Source organism: Mizuhopecten yessoensis, unplaced genomic scaffold (genome assembly GCF_002113885.1).
Source record: "Mizuhopecten yessoensis strain PY_sf001 unplaced genomic scaffold, ASM211388v2 scaffold2927, whole genome shotgun sequence".
NCBI lineage: Eukaryota > Metazoa > Mollusca > Bivalvia > Pectinida > Pectinidae > Mizuhopecten > Mizuhopecten yessoensis.
Window position 1 is genome coordinate 46,515 of NW_018404789.1, and position 20,075 is coordinate 66,589.

Below are 20,075 nucleotides of genomic sequence, written 5' to 3' on the forward strand. Positions count from 1 at the left end.
GGGGGGGGGAGAGACTCTATAATATTAAGAATATGCAGTTATATCAAAAAGGGGTAAAAAAGGGGTAAATATGTTTTCTATAATTTAGTTGGTATTACGATAAAAAGGTTTATTATATGCAGATAATAGGAGAGGTTGTATAGTTTACAACTAATGTATATGGGGATGGAGATGAAGATGAAGATGGAGGTGAATATGATGAAGTAGAAGTTTACCAGTATAAAATTGACCAGTTTTGTTAACTATATCTCCTGCCACGAGATAAGTTTTCTAAATGAAGAAACTTTGAATAGTATCTTTTATTTGCTTCGTACTAAGAAATGTACGAAGATTAGGTTACCAGGCGGGTCAAGCCCTTGAGTGTCCTGGACGGTATAGGGGTTAACTCCCTTTGTCTACTACAGAGTTACAAACCTCTTACTGTTAGACCAAATATGAAAAAAATAAAATTGGTCAGTGTAAATACAAGCTGGTTCAAGGAGTGTTAGTGGTTATATCGTACAAAAATATCCTTGAACGTATTATAATCGACTCCTTTCTTAGGGAATGGAGTTGATGTACATATAAAGTTTTAGTAGACTAATCCCTGAAAAAAAATAAGTAAATTCTTTAACACTAAAGTACCACTTCTCCTGACATAAGTGCAATCATAGTAATACACATTAAATAAAAGAGAAAGCTGCTATTGCCAATATGGGACATTTATAAGAGATTCACTAGATTCCATAACATGTATTACTGAAAGATATAATACACAGAGGTCAGGGTCACCCTCCAGAACTCTGCACGAGTGTGACGTAGCAGTCTAGACCTAGCACGCAGCTAAGGGATCATGTGACTCCGCCCCCACTATTTGGTTATGCTAACCTAGCGGGGTTGTAATTGTGATAGTTATACAATGTACACGGATGTTTATAACGGTGTTAGAAGTGCGATAGTGGTTGGGCCTATCCCCACCGACAAGTTGTACCTCTCCCGTTACACGATTTACGAATTTCAATACCCAAGTGCACCACATTGAAGATTTAAGAATTGGAACATATATGTATAATATTTAGTTGCACTCATATCGGGCTGGCATCATTTGCTAACCACCAGCAGTGGCACTCAGTGTTAACTATAGCTATTTAGCCCTATATTCTAACTAATCAAATATCCTACTGAAAGGCTTAAAGTGTTATTCCTAATAAAAATCCTATATGATATTGAAAAAAACATAATATTTTAATTGATTGTTCGTGTTGTCTGACGCAGCAGTAACACGAACCCTCCCCCCTCCCCTTATTTATAGGAAATTATTTAGACAAATATGGAAGGCAGGGCTTCAGGGGAATGGACTAGTAAGGTGTGCCGTACAATATGTTACACCACTAAGTGTCCGTCCCCCCTAGTCCTAATACTAGGCACTAATTACTATACTAAAAGTGTTGATTATACTTCAGTGAGATGAAATGAGTTATGAGATGATATGAGAAGTATGCAGGTACTGTACACGTACAATAGTGATAATGATAACCGGTTTGACGGGTAATGCGCTTTTTATACCCAGCGAGACCCATATTCGTTACCAAGCAAGGACAAACTAAAATGTCGGCACTTCCTTAGAAACAGTAGAAGGAATTCCTTAGAAACAGTAGAAGGAAGAGATAGGGAAGATCTCTAAACCAGAAAAACATAAACATTTTTTTTTTAATCTCAATTGAATGCTTTTTAACTTGCACTGTTAAAGGATTAAAACTATATCAAATTTGTAAAATAGTTTGACATCTGTCAATTCAACTGAACAACATATTTGGAAAGATTTCATCTCATGAACTTATTAAGTAAATAAATAATCATACAATCTAGATTCTTTATCATAATAATATTAAAACAAATATCATTGAAATTGATGCTACTTTATGTTTTTAACATGACATATTATTTTATTTTTTTTTATGTAGGAGAAACTAAATGACAAAATCTAAAAATGTCTATTCTAAAAAAATATTATCAAAATAACCTCAGCCTGACAAAATAATAATATTTAAATGGCATATTTCAATCTGTTCTATACAATGCTTTAAATAAATTTGAGCCAAAAGAAAGTTGTTGATAATTTTGCTGATTTCATGGGTAAACAAAACAATGATCAAAATGTGTGACCCTTTCCTATAAAGGACTATTAACTAGATTATTATTACAGGCAACCTAAATTTCTACTTAGACAATCTATCTAATGTTGATGCTCATCAGTTCTCTGGACTACTCGATTCCAGGGGACTGATACAGCATGAGCTGCACACTCATGGCCACACAGGTACACTAGATGTGGTCATTACAAGGGAAGATAATTTGGCCATTCAAGGTGCAATTTCAGTGATGGATCCATGTCTAAGTGATGTTAAGGGGAACCAATCTGGTGATCACCTTGCTGTCCAAGCAATGCTGAATTGTAGCAGGCCAGATCATGCAAAGAATGGAGGTGAGCTTCCATAAATTCTGTGAAATTTCCATACCAGATTTCAACAATGACATTCAGTCTAGATCTTCTTCTGTCCTTCAATCTACAAAAGGCAGGGTTGGTGATATTGTTGAAGCAACACATCTGCTATAGAAGATCTCATAGAGAAATATGTACCTCTACAGACTAAGGTGATAACTCTGAGACCAAATCCCACATTGTATAATGAAAATCTCTGCATGGAAAATACAGAACCACAGAAAAGCGGAGAGACACGGTGGCAAAGGACTATTACTTCACTGTTCACCAACAGATTTATAGGGGAATTGCCTACTAGTTTGGTCACTTTTCATTCAATCCAAAAAGGCTTCATTATCATTCAGAAAGAATCAAAAATGTGGTAAGGACAATGGGCAGCCATTTAGTCTCACCAAAAACCTAATGGATCTGAAATGCGAAATCATCTTAACTAAGCTGACTACTTCTAAAAAAGACTTGTCAAATAAGTCCAGCAATTACTTTCTGAATAAAATCAGCACAATCAGGAAAAATATGGGTGAAGTGAACTCTACTGCTCACAATGATATTTATGTCATGAGTGCTGACATTAAATTTGATAGGGAACCTTTGACAAAGCTCTCATCAACAACCCAGGACGAGTTGCACAATATCATCAAGACCTCGCAATCCGAGTCATGATTTTGTTTGGTTGTTTGTGTTTTACGTCCTATTAAAAGTTAAGGCCATTTAAGGACTTGCCAGGTTTTGGTGGTGGAGAAAAGCTGTAGTTTCTGGAGAACAAACACAACCTATGGCCAGTACCTGGCGACTGAATAACGACAGTGTGTTGCCATATGATCTACCACTTCACATGACAAAATACTAGGTTTTGGGGTTCCTTAATGGTCGGTGTTAGGACCTTGAAAATATTGCCCATATTCAGAGAGATTTCTCGTCGCCATAGCCTTCGCTAAATGTCCATGGTCATCAAACCACAGAACAGCTGGGATACCATATCAGAAAATCTGGAAGCTTGTCTCTGACAAACATTGATACCTGGATGAACTCCAACATGCTAAGCTTGATCAAGAAAAGACAGGACTTATCGTCTTTTATCCAAAGTGCCAGCAGACAACAGCTCAAGGAAGTTGAACACAGCCTTAATAGTTCTGGCTCAGAACTATTAAGACTGTCCCAGCAGTTAAAAACCTATGGGTATACTTTGATAGTTCACTGAACGTGGAGAAACAGGTAAACGCTATTTCCAGATCCTGTTACTGCCAGATCAGGAACACCGGCTGTATCAGGCAGTTTATAACTGCAGATGCATACAAGATTTTGGTGCATTCACTTGTTACTTCTCTGTTGGACTATGATAATGCCCTGCTCTGTGGTATATCTGACAAACTCACTAGACGTCTGCAGATGGTCCAGAACACTGCAGCACATATGGTTACTCATGCCTGAAACTGAGAGCACATCACACCGGTGCTATATTCATTGCACTGGTTGCCTGAACGATCAAGGTCGCAGTACAAAATTTTGGTGTACACATACAAGGCATTGAATGGAACAGCTCCCCAGTATTTACAGGAGCTTGTTACCCCGTATCAGCCGTCTTGATCACTGCGGTGCTTTAGGAGGGTTTTGCAACGTTGTGGAATGGCTTCAACCATCTGCTATCAGTAAGTCAAAAGCCTTGGCCAAATTCAATGAAATAAAAACCCACCTCTTCACGTCTACATTTTAAGCTCTTTTGCACAGACGTCATGTACACACCACCTTTTATATATTTACTTATATGCAGATTTAGATAATTGTCTTCTTATATTACTTAATGTATAATGGTGATTTGTATGCCTTATTTTTCTTACTTTTTATCTTTTATCACTTAAAATATTATTATTCAAGTGTTGTAAAACGCTTTAGGGTAATTTTACATACTATATAGAGTGCTATTTAAATGTTGTATATTATTATTAAATGATAGATATTTCGGGTGTAATCATCAGAGTTTCAATAAATTCATTCTACATTAAGTGAATTTTTCAAACCAAATTGTGTCTTTTGAATACCAGTAAATCAAAGCTATGTTCTAAATACCACTTGTGATAATTTACAGGTTGTGGACTAACAAAACAATACAAAAAGAGGGTGGAGCTCTATGTACCTTGCTAGAGCAGGAGTAGCCATGTCTGTTTGTACACCTATTGCCATGGGTATTCCCCCACAATTGATGGTACCTAGCTCCTCAGCAACTGCCACGCTGTAGGTATAGTCCAGCCCTAAACCCCCATACTCTGAGGACATAAAAATCACATAGTTATAAGTTCCAAACCCCTATATTTTGAAAACAGGATAGTCTCTAACCGCTACTTTTTGAGGACAAAAAGGCTCAAACCCTTATATCATGACGCTGGTGGGGTCCTGGATTTTTTTTCAAATGAGTAAGCCAATACTTCTGAATAGACAGGAAAACATGATTCACATGTAGATGAAAAATATCATTAAAAAATACATACAACTCACCAAAATATATTTGATGTAATTATTCTTGCAATAGAACTTTAATACTCTAACGTTCTTTATAGCAAATAGAAAAGGGATTGCTGGTTCTTTGGTATACAGTGGAACCCGCTTATTATGATATCCTATTTGCCTCTGGCAAATATCATAATAACCGATATATCATAATAATCGATCAAGCTGTTTTCGATCGTTTTTATGTTGTCTGAACTGGCAGTGAGATGCCCTATATCAATCAGACATAAATTGATGTTGAAACATGGAAAAATATAAATACAAAAAGATGAATTAATAATTGAAATAATTTGTTCATTGTTATTTGTATCAGCGTGTTGGAAAAATTCGAGAAGTTTTCGTTTTGCCGTCATAATGATCAGTATGTAAATTCTACTTTCACTTTCAAATAACTTCGAGCATATTCCTAAGAACTATCTTATACTACATCCTACACTTGTAGCTAACAATATCGTAATGTTACAGTCAATAGGATGAAAGAAGGGATATAAATAGTCATGATTTACCTATTTTGCAACGAGAAGTTGTGTAACATTTTGTCCCGTAAGCATAAACATATTTTGCCGCGCTATGTCAATTACGATCACGTGACAATCACATGCCTCGAAAGTCGTGCGGTGAAATCAACTTGCAAAGAAACAATATCAATTAAAAACACAAATTATTCCCTTTTTAACAATAATCAAATATTGTATTTCACGAAAATGGTGTAAATTGTAAATAAGTTGTTTACGACAATAACGTAAATTTTTGATCGATTTCCGGCACCATGCTGTCGGGGCGGTATGTCCCGAATTTGACACTTTTTCAACGGAAACACGGGGAAATCAACTTCTAATGCAATTAAGAAACTATTGCTTAAATGATTAAAAACACAGGTCTTCCTTCTGGAGTAATATTTTCATTGAAATCGGCATGATTTTCTCACATGACGTGTCAAGGTAACCGTGAATATTTGCGAAAGGCATGCTCGTTTTCTTATCGGAATTTGTGTTCGGTAGGCCTAATTATTTTAACTTGAAATACAGTCCTACAGCAATTAACTCGCCAAATGTTTTGTTAAGACTAAAACGTATGACCAGCAAGCGATGGTCGATCTATTGTTTTCCGCTGCCTGGGGTGAAGCGAGATGTGAAAAAATTACCTTGAGTAGCCAGATGATTACCTCGCGGGCGATGTACAGTTAGCCGGACCTATTGCGTAATTGTCCAGGTGTTTCACACAGACAACTTACCTGAGTTTTTACCTTATAAAATCCATTCACAGCAGAAAAATATCATAATAAGCGGGGTCCTAACTTTGACTATATCATAATAAACTATATTTTTTTGCTTAGTTAAAGAAGGATAATATCGGTACATGGGAAAAATATCATAATAACCGATATATCATAATAACCGATATCATAATAAGTGGGTTCCAATGTATTCAAAAAAAGTCACTTAATGATTTTAAACATATTTGACACCTGTTACCTTGACTATAAGTGCAGTTCATTTGAACAATCTCGGTAGCTTTTTATCCCAGCATGCTACTGGCCAAAAATCATCACCCTATGCATTTAGGTTATTCAGAATAAGTTGTTAATAAATGTAACATAATTGACCCCTGTGACCTTGAAAATTGATGAAGGTCATTCATTTGATCATTCTTGGTAGCCCTTAATGCCAGCATGCTACTGGCCAAATATCGTCATCATAGGCCTTTTGATTACTGAAAAGTTGTTTAAAGTAAAAAAGTTGATGCCGGACAGGCGGACGACGGACGGACGGACGATGGACGGACAACGGACGCCGCACCATGGCAATACAAATCAGTCTTCAAAAATGAAATATATCATAAATTAATTCATTTTGATTGAATTGCAATGAAAATATTCAACAAGAGGCACAAGGGTCTTAGCGGTCACCTGAGTTATATTATAGGTACTGGTAGCTTTATTTTATTGTTTAGATGTGATGTGGAAATCAGCATGTAAACTAAGTGAAATACAATACTTGTCATGTCATCAAAGGATAAGAATTTGAAAATATTGGTAAATGTTCCCTTTGGAGCCCCGCCCTAGCCCCTGGGGATGGGGCAGGAATCCCAATTTTACAAAGTAATACTCTCATTCACCAAAGATGATTCTGACTAAGTTTGAGTAATTTTCTGGTGAAAATGGATAAAATATACCCAAAAGTGTTATTTCTCTATATAAACTATAGTAAAGGATATAGCTCTGGGTCCTGAAATTTACAATTTAAGTAAAGCCCCTGATGATCCTTCTTTCCATGCAGAGAAAATTACTGTAGTACCGTACCTCTGAGCCTGGAGGAGATTTTTTTTGAAATATTGGTTAATTTTCCCTTTGGGGCCCCGCCCTGGCCCCTAGGGTTGGGGTAGGAATTTCAATTTTACAATTTGAAACCATCTTCCTCCAAGGATAATTCTCACCAAGTAAAAATAATTTCCTACAGAAAGTTGTCAAAATATACCCAAAAGTGTTATTTCCCTATATAAACTTTAGTAAACTTTACCCCCTCCCCAAGGGAGAACGGATATAGCTCGGGGGTCCTGAAATTTACAATTTAAGTTAAAAGTCCCTGATGATCTTTCCATGCAGAGAAAATGACTGTAGTACCTCTGAGTCTGGAGAAGAAGATTTTTGAAATATTGGTTAATTTTCCTTTTGGGGCCCCATCCTGACCCCAGGTGTTGGGTTAGGAATACTTATTTTTCAATTGTAGCCTCATCTACCAAGGATGATTCTGAACTAGTTTGAAAAAATTCCATCTCCTGGTTCTTGAGAAGTTGAAAATGTAACAAGTTTACGCACGACAGACGACGCACGACGACTGACGGAATGTGATCGGAATAGGTCACTTGAGCAAAGCTCAGGTGACCTAAAAAGAAGGTATAGGAAATATTATTATCATTCAATATATAAAGTTGAAATATAGTATCATCATTCAATATATATATAAGGTTGTATCGGAAAAATGATCATGAAATGCATAGTTAAGGTAAAATAGGAAATTATTGGAGCAGCCAATGAGACTAGCACATGTACACCAGTATTATGTTAATATTAAGAAAATAACCTGTTGGCTTGGTTACCCCCAGAAGGCCAGCATCACCCAGTGTTTTGAAAACTTGTTTTGCTGGAAACTGTCCCTCTGCTTCCCATTGATCAACATTGGGATTAATGTCCCTTTCAATAATCTGTATAAATATAGAAGCATAAACATGTCTCTTTCAATAATATGTATAAACAATCCAATCTTACTTCAACAACAAGAGGCCCAATGGGCATGCATCACTCACCTGGTATTACTCTCACACTTGTAACCTTAAAGGGATCTAAAGTAAAGCTATAGGCAAAGTATCAGTGATTATGACCGTAAAACATTCAAAAGAACCTACTATAAGATGTTAAAACATTTGACCCCTGTGACCTTGAAAGTCCAACAAGGTCTTTACAATGAATAAACTGTACAGCCCTTCATATCAGGATGCAACTTGCCAAATATCACTACCCTTGACCTTTTCTTTATTGAGATTAGTTCATTTAAAGGTTTATACATATTTGATCAAATGTGACATTGAAAGTGGGTCAAGGTCATTCAAATGAGCAAGCTTGATATCCCTTCATCCAAGCATGCTACTGACCAAATATCAACAAATTTTTTAAATACAACTATTTCATTAATTCTTTTTCATTTAATAATCTGCAAGTTTTTACATTTAATTTTGCTGTAGGTCCAGAGCTTAGATGTGTTTTGGGAAATAAGGAATTATTGGACGAGTTGAATTTAATACTTCAGGTTGAATCAGATGAGATATTGTATATGTCATATGACACTACTTTTCAAGTAGGAGATTTTTTATGTTTCAGCTTTAGTCTTTAGACACGTGTTATTTCAAAATAATAAAACAATTCTTGTAGCATTTTTCATTCATGAAAGGAAGTCCACTCGGGTTCATGAGTTTTTTTGGCGATCTGTTAAGTCTCTAATTCCAAATTTATCAAAAGGTTATCAAATTATAATTATAATTGTGGATAGGGAATCAGTGATAAAAAAATATCTCCAGGGGAGTTTTTTTCCAAACGTCAAAGTACTTTTAAACAGCTTAATTAAGTCTTTGAATAACTGGAAAGAAGTTTTACTATAGATATTGCAGCTCTTTCATTTTATTATCTCCAGAGATATTATGGCAATGAGATTAAGAGAGAGTTAATTGGAACAGGAACTTAAAAACTTAAGGCTATTCATAAAAGTGCTCAGCTAGACCCTGATGATGTACATTTTTCAAATGGTGTTTGTCATCCTGATGATGTTTTAGATTTAGTTAACGGTAAAATCAATGACAAAGACACAGTCACTTCCATGGAACATATAGATCTAAACGAAGAGGTAAGCAATGAAGATGTAGCTAGTTTAGCAAATGGTAGAGTGTCCGATATTCAACAAGTAAGTAAACAAACTTCACAAAGGTCTTTTGCAGTTGCCGCTCTTAGGGATAACAAGGTAACCCATGTTCCATCTGCCAGGACATTTATAGTTGAAGGGTCACAGGGAGATAAGTATGCAGTTCAGTTACATCCTAAAGAGCAATGTCAGTGTCCATCGATTGGTACATGCTATCATATTATTGCTGCAAAGTTAAGTATAGGCATAGATGACACAGCAGGTAAGAGAAAACTCCATATGGCTCAACTTAGGCGTAATGCAAGAAAGCGACCAGACAAGAAAGCAGGTAGAAATGACCGAGACCATGTGATAGAAAGGAGAATGATATAGTCCCAGCACCAGACAGTAAGTTAACTAAGTTAACTCCAAGTGCTACATTGGCTTCTCCAGTTAAATTAGAGTCAGTACCTCTCCACGATATTTCTGATATTGGTACTCCAAGAAAACCAAAACCTAGGTCTAGACTTTCTTTAACTCGTAAGAGATTATCAAATATAATAGAAGAAAAAGAAGATACAAAATACTAAGTATTATAGTTGAGTCAGTAGCAGACATACAATGTAGTGATGGTGTAAGTATATCTGAACCAACTGTAAGTACCTGAGTCCTAAGGTAAAACAAAGAAAAAGACTTTCATTACCAAAAAAGAACGAACCGAAGGTAAGTGATATTTTAGTGGATCTTTCAGATGACAGACCGTCGCTTAATAAGCCCCGCAGAAACAAGACGCATCTGGATGGATAATGGTAAAAGTGCGCTAAGTTTTAAGGATAAAATAATATATTAATTGATAAAAAAAACTATGTGGTAAGTTCATGTGTTACGTACAAGATAATTTAAAGAAACAGTTTCCAAATATAGGCCGAATGCAAGATACAGGTTATGCTCCAATTTTGACAAACAATAAGTGGGGCTATGCACTCAAAATGAAACCAATTAGCGCTGCATCGGCACAAATTCATCATACAGGTGAGGACCATTGGGTAGTGTCAGTACAGGAGGTAGATAGTGGGGAAGTATACATTCTTGATAGTTTGATAGGAAATACGAAACAGAATGGTCATTTGTCAGCTTCTTTAGAAATGCAGTTGTCATCATCATATGGGGAAAATAGAAAAGTTTTAAAAACGGTTTTACCAAATGTGCAACGGGGTTGACTGTGGGGTTTTTGCTATTGCTCACTTGGTAGATTTTTGTTTCAGTGGGTTTAGTGGGAGTGAAGAGTTAAAGTTTGACACCACTTGCATGAGAAAACATCTTGTGGAATATATTTCCAATGTGATCTTTACTAAATTTCCAAGGAAAATATGAGTAGGCATAGGAAAAAGAAGACTTCTTTATCATTTGATATTTTTATTGATTGCGAAGCAGATGGGTGTCACATCTCAAATGTATTTGATGATATGGTTTCTTTTTTTTATTTTGACAAATATATGTATAATTTTTTGTATCCTTTTAAAAGTTAAAATGTGTAGTGAGTAAACTTAAAATTCCTTTTGAAAAAGAACAAAATTATTTCAATCATAAAACCATTTTTTAGTTATAAAAATAACCATTTTTTTCTAATGATAACCAACCATATTGATGATCATGAATTTTATTTTGTGAACTATTATTAATCTTATATATATAAAGTTTTAAAATAATAGGCTCTTATATATGTATTACTGCGTCCTCGTCGCAGAGCCTGGTGACATTCTAATAGAATGGCCGAGAGTTATACTTGATAAAAACAGCTTGACAGAGTGATGTCCCCTTAGCACGGGTACGAGAGTAAACAAAACACAAGTTTTGCCCTCTTGAAATACATATTATCGTCAATTTCTAAATTATTAGATACCAGGTAATTAAAAAAAAAAAACTGAATTTAGCAAATAATGTTTGAAATTATTTTATTATTTAAAAAAAATATTAACTAGTGCGTTAAAGAGATATTAAATGATCTTTATATTCCTGGTACGGGGTTTTAGTCCGGGACCGGGAATGGCGTACAAGATTTACCTACCACCATGTATGTATCAAAATATTTGAAGGTTTTTACTGTGTTGAAAACTGTGGTGACGTTATTTACATCACATCTTATGTATGATGACATCAAAGGCATTTTTGTCACAGGGTGGCGAATTTGGGTGCATGGCGAATTTGCCTGCACCAACGTTACCTTATACCCAAATGCAGGATAAGATAAGATAAGATAAATTTTATTTAAAGTCGGTTGGCATTTTAAAAACAAATAACATAAGCTCTATAGAGCTTTTGACCAACATACATGTTACATACAAAGACATTCACATTTCAATCTAATTAAAATTACATCTTCACATCGCTCCCGTTTACTGATATGTCGCGTTGAAGATCTAACAACATCCCATAGAGGGTCACGTCAGAGGTCAACATGAATGCATTATCGCATTTATAACAAGCCAATCAAAACGCGACATAACTCTTTCATTCAACCAATCAGAAAGCAGGACCTGTAGCATTTAATGCAGCCACCTCGTAGCCCAAAATCCACTTTTTCGTCTGGTCCAGTGATAGTTTGAATATTGCGAAGCCTGTCATTGGCTAATTTTAGTTTCAGGTTGTTAAACGTTTTAACGACAACATCACCAGAAGAGGAAGTCTCCCTTATTTCAAAGCAAAATCCACAAATTGTACAAACGTTGTCTAGTAGATAGACACGGCGTGGTGTCATGGGCGCCGCCATTTTCGATGCTCATTTGACACCTCTCGGTCTTTTATCATAGCAAGTGTGTTCCGAAATCATTACATCATCACTTACAGAAATGCGTAAGCTCTCATCTGATTGGTTAATGCAAAGGTCGCCTGCACATGACCCTCTACGGGATGTTGTTAGATCTTCAACGCGACATATCAGTAAACGGGAGCGATGTGAAGATATAATTTTAATTAGATTGTTCACATTTGGACAAGTTTGATATATTAACATTTAGGCAATACATATACTTAAACAGTATATAAATCATAAAACACTTCAGATTTCAAGCTATTATCAGTATAGACACATTTTACACATTGTAGTTCGAACAATACATCTAGCATGATTTAAAAACACATCAGATTTCATGTGATATATTCAATAAATTAGCACTGATATGATAAAATACATTTAAAAGTTAAGATTTCATTTGGAGGCTGAACATTTGCATTGTGTACCGTTCTTCTTCGTTAGGGTACAGGGGCTCCATCAATATGCTGATGATTATGCCCTTGGTAATCTGTCAGAGGCGTGAATAAAGAGGGTTATTTACAGTGATTAGATAAGTTGAGGTTTAGCCGAAATATATTCTAGCGTGTGATGAGGGTTTCAAGGGCTGCATAGGGTATGTGTTGTGCATTGCACTACTGCTATGGGAAGAAGATTCAATTGTGTTATTGTGTGTGGAAAGAATGAATATTTGTACGTGTCCTTTGTAGCAGATATGTGTTTGTATGCGTAAGGGTGTGCATGTCTGGTTGGAGGGTCTACGGGTGTGATTATAAATGTTGGGTTTATTGTTGTACAATTTTGTAAAACAGCATTTTTCTTGTGTGAAAGAGTCATGTTTGTAGTGTTAGCCATTGTAGTTTGTGGGTCATGTCTGTTACTGAGCTGATGTTGTGATATCTGTTGGTCTGACTAGTGCTTGAATTTGTATGCGTGTTCTTTCCAGGAGGATTTTATTATATTATATTATATTGCACGTTCCAGGAGGATATTAAAGATTTGAAGTGAGTGAAGTTATTTGCTGTGCAAAATGTGTTGGGTAGATTGTTCCAAAGGCAGGCTGCTGTGTATCTGAAGGATTGCATGCCGTGTGTAAGGCGACAGTGTACCCAAATCTGATCACCAAACCATCATTTTATTAAATCATTGAAAAATCTGAGGAGGAATTATATTCATTTATGGTTGTATCCACGGAAGAATATCGATGGGTGTTCTTACAGTACAAACGAAATTAGCAACCGGGCTCACTTGAGAGATTTATAAAACGCTCTGAAGTCACCAATCAGCGTCTCCGGTTTTTGCGAATGTCAGGACCCAAATAGGATTTTGTCTTCATTCAGTTAGTACCGGAACCACGGGAGATGCGTGCGCAGCTTCATTATTCATAGCGTGCCTTCATTACAGAAAATTCAAAGGAATCCCTTTTCCTCTGAACATTTATTCTTTATATTCTTATACAAAGAAGTATCGGCGATTAATTTTGCGATTATTTGATCGTGAGTAACACGAACTGTTGATTTTCGTAAATTTGAATGGGTACCATAGAGGCGCATTATTCCCGAGACTTTGCCCCGAGGGGCTGGTCATTTCAGTGATCCATTTGGCGGGTTGTATGGCCGCCATCTTTAATTCCCAGAAAATATCAGAGAATTTGATTTTGTAGGCGAAATTCTCGGGAACATGGAGCCTAGACCGAATGAAAAGGTGTCCAAAAAGACTGAAAAAAGTATAAAAAACAAACAGCACGAAGTGGCTAAGAATCTATCAATACACTGCTATGTCCAATGTGCTAGCTTCTGCCCCTCGTATGTTTACAAAGATAACCAAGCCTTTTTTTCTCCAAGTTGAGAAAACAAGGCCACACAAATACATCCTACATTGATGATTCCTTGTTGGTGGGTGACACAAAAACTGAGTGTAGGAAAAATGTGGTTGATACAGTGACTTTGTCTATCAAATGTGGATTTGTTGTTCACCCGGAAAAGTCAATTTTTAAACCAGTCAAAGAAATTGAATATCTTTTGGATTCAAAATGTACTCCGTTGATATGAGAATTTCCTTACCCTTTAGAAAATCTGAAAAAAATAAAGAAATGTGCAAGTTGCTTAGAAAACAAACTACTCCTACTATTGAATCAACTGCACAGTGCAATGGTGTCCTAGTATCAACACTCCCAGGAGTACAATATGGGCCTTGTCATTATAGATCACTTGAAAATGACAAGATCATGGCTCTAAAGATATCAAAAGGCAATTATAATGCGAGTATGAGTCTTTCAGCTGAAAGTAAAAATGATCTGCAGTGGTGGATACAAAACATTGTAGTGCATTCTCCACGATTTCACAAGGATCTCCATCCGTTTTCCTTGCATCAGATGCATCAAAAACGGGGTGGGGAGGAGTGAGGTATGATACTGAAGGAAATATAGTACAAACAGCTGGGGGTAGATGGTCAGAATTTGAGGCTAAACAACACATCAATTTTCTGGAGCTCAGAGCAGCCTGATTTTCATGCTTAGCATTATGTCGTGATGATAGATACTGTTACATACGCCTGAACATTGACAATACTACACTACTGCCATTGCATATATTTCACACATGGGGGGGGGGGGGGGGGGGGACCATACTGAGTGGAAACTAGATACTCATACTTTCCAAAAAGTAACTAGGCAATTTGGGATGCCAGATGTTGATTTATTTGCCAGTCGTCTCAATCATCAACTTTCAAAATATGTTACCTGGAGGCCAGATCCTTTTGCCATAGCAGTAGATGCATTTACATTTCCATGGAATTCATATGTATATGTTTTTCCTCCATTTTCCTTGTACGGGAAAATCTTACAAAAAATCAGATTAGACAAAACTGAAGCAATTGTTGTTGCCCCATATTGGACCACACAAGCATGGTTCTCCCAGATTGTTAACTGTCTGATTGATTGTGTATTTGTTTTACCCAGCAGCAAGAAGATCCTGCAGCATCCCCATCAGAAGCAGCCTCCCAAGATGACACTACTGGCGTGCAGGGTTTCCGGAGATCAATCCAAAAGTGGGAACTTTCAAAAGAGACTGAATTAATATTATTGTCCTCATGGAGAGAAGGAACATTCAAGCAATATCAAATATACATTCAACAGTGGTATAACTATACACAACAAAGGGTTTGTGATCCCATGTCACCATCTGTGAGGGATGTGCTTGATTTTCTGACCAGTTTATTCACCAGAGGAGTTGGTTATAGCGCCCTTAACACAGCCAAATCAGCATTGTCTTCTTTCATTGACTTTGACAACAAACCATGTGGGAATCACCCATTAGTAAAAAGGTTTCTACGTGGGGTGTTCCATCTCCGTCCTGCATTACCGCGTAATACAGTCACATGGGATCCGCAGAGTGTGTTGGATTTTTTAGTACTGTATGACTGTTCTAGTCTTAAAAATCATACTTTGAAACTTGCCACGTTGCTTGCCCTACTGACAGGTCAGAGAGCCCAGTCATTACATTTGTTGGATCTGAGAAATATTACCCTAGATGATGTGTCAGTTAAACTCAGATTTGGGGACAAATTGAAACATGCAAGGCCAGGACATCATCAACAAGAGATTGTCCTCAACAGTTTTTCAGTCCCAGAACTATGTATTGTGAATGTGCTCAAGACATTTTTGGAAAAAACTACACTGTTACGTGCTGACACTACTCAATTGTTTGTCAGTTACCAGAAGCCGTATACTGCTGCTAGTCATGCAACAATTTCCAGGTGGATAAAGACTGTGTTATCCAATGCAGGCATAAATATGACTATATTTACACCTCACAGCACCAGGTCGGCTTCAACTTCAGCAGCCCAACGAGCAGCCATACCATAACATACCATTTTAAAAACTGCAGGCTGGACTAATACTTCCACATTTGGGAAATTCTACAACAAGCCTGTCGCTGACAATGCATATACTATTTTGAAGTGTAATGACACTCTTGCAGACCCTTAGTGTGTACTCCACACAGAGCATATCTACAGGCTGTTAAAGCAGTTCCAGTAGTATAGTTCACAGCAAGTGATTGCAGAACTTGAGGACATCACATGCCATGCTTAGATCTAGACAGGACAGAGTAACAAACTAAAATAATATCTTGCACCAGAATCAGTAGTGGAGGCATCAACATTGGAAGGCTTAAAGGCCAGGTTGAATACCATCCCCAGTTACACATCTCTAAGACAGCTCCCCAAGAATAATATACATTAATGTACAAAGTTTTTACTTCATAGATTTTTTTTTCACTTTTTGAGATGCACTGAGTCAAATACATTCAATCCGAGGAGAAAATTATAGTTCCCAGTGTCTGAGACTACATGTAATATGAGGAGGAGCCTGGAGGTGGGGAGGTGGTTGCACATTTACAATGTGTGTGTGTGTGTGTGTGTGGTGGTGGTGGGGGTCAAAGCTCCTCTGCTTACAAAGTAATTTATGAAAATCTTTTCCATTTACATTTCAAATGAGCACAAAAGCATCTGGTTACACATGCATGATGAACTGTTATAAACCCCTTGAAATAAAGTTGAAATGTACATGTGATATTCAAGCTGAATCCAAAAAGGGGGGGGGGACATGTATGCAGATTTTGGAATCTAATACAATGTAGTTCTGTGAACTCTCATTCATAACACAAGTAAACATATCTTGAATTTGAGAATAAACTACAAGTGTAATATCAGATTCTGAACCAAAATTCCTGAGTGAAAATTCACAGAGAAATAAATTCTTGGAAAGTTATTTTAAAATATTTACTAAGTTCACTTACTATGTATTTTAGTCATTTTATAATGGGAGAGAAAAAAATGAATAAAACACATTTTGAAAACTTGCATTGATTTTAATCAAATCACATTTTTGAAATATAGAGAATAAGAAGCAAAGATAGGAATATTGGTCTTTGGAGTATGTACATTGTAGTATGAATTGTATGTATCAAATTAATAACACATTTACAGGACCTATGTATTTAAAAAAAAAATCACATTTAATTGTCCAGAGTTTTGTTTCTATCCTGGTGTCTTCTTACATAAGGTTTTCTGCTTAATATCCATGACCTAGAACATTCCTGTAAAAAAAGGAAAAATAAATTTAGTGATTTGTAACAAAAACCTGGTATGCAGAATCCAAATTACAATTACATGTATCATTATATATAATTATGACTATATACATGTAGTGCTTCACAATATCTTATTGATAATCACATATATACATAAGTCATAATTTATAAATGACTGCATAAAATTATACTAATACTGCATAATTATACCTGGTCTTCTAAAAGAGACATTAGCAGCAGCTATTACACATTCATTTTCACATGATAGATTTTAGTATATGGGGTTTTGTCACATTTGATATGACATTTATCAAATTATCTGTTGTTACTTTGCTATTGCCTGGTTATCATATTCATTTTCCACCCTTGTTATGATGACCAATGTCCTTATAAATAATTCTCTATGATTTGATATATCCAGGTTTGGCCTATTGCATTTTACTTTCTGTCCTTACTTCCTGTTATAATAAACAAGACGCCCAAGGGCCATAGCGGTCACCTGAGTTATATCATAGGTACTGGTAGCTTTATTTTATTGTTTAGATGTGATGTGGAAATCAGCATGTAAACTAAGTGAAATACAATACTTGTCATGTCATCAAAGGATAAGAATTTGAAAATATTGGTAAATGTTCCCTTTGGAGCCCCGCCCTAGCCCCTGGGGATGGGGCAGGAATCCCAATTTTACAAAGTCATACTCTCATTCACCAAAGATGATTCTGACTAAGTTTGAGAAATTTTTCTGCTGAAAATGGATAAAATATATACCCAAAAGTGTTATTTCCCTATATAAACTATAGTAAACTTTACCCCCTCCCCAAGGGAGAACGGATAGCTCGGGGGTCCTGAAATTTACAATTTAAGTAAAGCCCCTGATGATCTTTCTTTCCACGTAGAGAAAATCACTGTAGTACCTCTGAGTCTGGAGAAGAAGATTTTTGAAATATTGATTAATTTTCCCTTTGGGGCCCCGCCCTGGCCCCAGGGGTCGGGGTAGGAATCTCAATTTTACAATTTGAAACCATCTACCTCCAAGGATAATTCTCACCAAGTAAAAATAATTTCCTACAGAAAGTTGTCAAAATATACCCAAAAGTGTTATTTCCCTATATAAACTATAGTAAACTTTACCCCCTCCCCAAGGGAGAACAAATAGCTCGGGGTCCTGAAATTTACAATTTAAATAACAGGCGCGTAGCTAGCCCCTTTACCATGTGTAAGCCCCGATATGGGGTTGCCGAAGGCAGCCCCCCCCCCCGAAGTGCGAGCAGGGGGAGGGTACGGGAGTGGGTCTTCCCCTTCCCGTAAGGGGGTCTGGGGGTCTCCCCCATGAAAATTTTGTTGAAAAATAAGTCCAGAACAAATCAGTGAATACAAAGAAAAAAATACTTAATTTTTGCGGCGTAAAAATATTATTTTTGTGGTCAATTGGGTGACGTTATCAATAGAGACGTCACTTGGCACAATAACAGTTGCATTTGGGGTGGCCAAATGTGCCCCGGCAAAAGGGGCCGAAAGTGCCCCAAATTGATATTTTCATAAAAACAAACACATTGATTGTCTGTGTCCACTGTGCCATACTCGGAGTCGTTTGCGCCAGGCGTGAGTTTCTCAATTTACTCAATCGAGCAGTTTAGTTCTGCCTGGAACTGTCCATTAATGCAATGGACATTTCTAAACTTCATACATTTTTGTACTAACTATTAACACTGTATCATATCTGAGGAATTACATATGTGTACTATATATTCAAAACTTAAACTCCACTTTATAGTATCAGCAAGAAAAAGTAATGTCATGAGAACCTATACTTGTCAAAATCATGTGCAAGCCCGGGCTTATTGGCGTACATGGTAGCTACGTGCCTGAATAAAGCCCCTGATGATCTTTCCATCCATGTAGAGAAAATGACTGTAAGTACCTCTGAGTCTGGAAAAGAATATTTTTGAAATATTGGTTAATTTTCCCTTTGGGGCCCCGCCCTGGCCCCAGGGGTTGGGGTAGGAATCTCAATTTTACAATTTGAAATCATCTTCCTCCAAGGATAATTCTCACCAAGTAAAAATAATTTCCTACAGAAAGTTGTCAAAATATACACAGAAGTGCTATTTCCCTTTATAAACTATAGTAAACTTTACCCCCTCCCCAAGGGAGAACGAATAGCTGGGGGGTCCTTAAATTTACAATTTAAGTAAAGCCCCTGATGATCTTTCTTTCCATGCAGAGAAAATGACTGTAGTACCTCTGAGTCTGAAGAAGAAGATTTTTGAAATATTGGTTAATTTTCCCTTTGGGGCCCCGCCCTGGCCCCAGGGGTTGGGGTAGGAATCCCAAGTTTACAATTGTGTAGCCTCATCTACCAAGGATGATTCTGACCAAGTTTGAAAAAAAAACAATAGATGGTTCTTGAGAAGTTGAAAATGTAAAAAGTTTACACACGACGGACGACGGAAAGCGATTAGAGCTCAGGTGACCTAAATACAAACTATGCATCTTTTAGAAATTTACTCTGATTTGTTCAGATATGTATTTAATTTGACAAAAAGAAATAATACACTATACACAATACACTCCAAATACAATAAGAAACAAAGTGATTTGTTTACTAATTTTAATATCTTTCAATAAAATTTTGCTTTGATGTTTTGAGTTGAAATGCAACCTGATAAGCAAAATTTCACTGCCTAAAATGGAGATTACAATTTAAATGAAGGAAAATTACCTGTAATGTATTAATGTATTTCCTACCACTGCTTTTCCTTAACCTAGAAAGCTGCTCATGGCTCTTGTAAGTAACTGATCAGAGCCCCCCCCCC

General features: G+C 36.6%; 1 protein-coding gene and 1 long non-coding RNA gene across 2 annotated transcripts in view; both read right to left on the reverse strand.

The window, feature by feature from the left end:
- The window catches only part of LOC110446663 (probable acyl-CoA dehydrogenase 6), a 62,050-nt gene that overhangs the window by 33,116 nt on the left and 8,859 nt on the right, over positions 1-20,075 (reverse strand). The window contains exons 2-3 of the mRNA XM_021491920.1: positions 8,068-8,188; positions 4,614-4,743 (exon numbers count right to left, since the gene is read on the reverse strand). Of these exons, the coding sequence (XP_021347595.1) occupies positions 4,614-4,743; positions 8,068-8,188 (251 nt within the window). The remainder of the gene's footprint in view (positions 1-4,613; positions 4,744-8,067; positions 8,189-20,075) is intronic.
- The window catches only part of LOC110446664, a 5,477-nt gene continuing 2,428 nt past the window's right edge, over positions 17,027-20,075 (reverse strand). Inside the window, exons 2-3 of the long non-coding RNA XR_002462490.1 lie at positions 19,110-19,188; positions 17,027-17,265 (exon numbers count right to left, since the gene is read on the reverse strand). This is a non-coding gene — a long non-coding RNA (uncharacterized LOC110446664). The remainder of the gene's footprint in view (positions 17,266-19,109; positions 19,189-20,075) is intronic.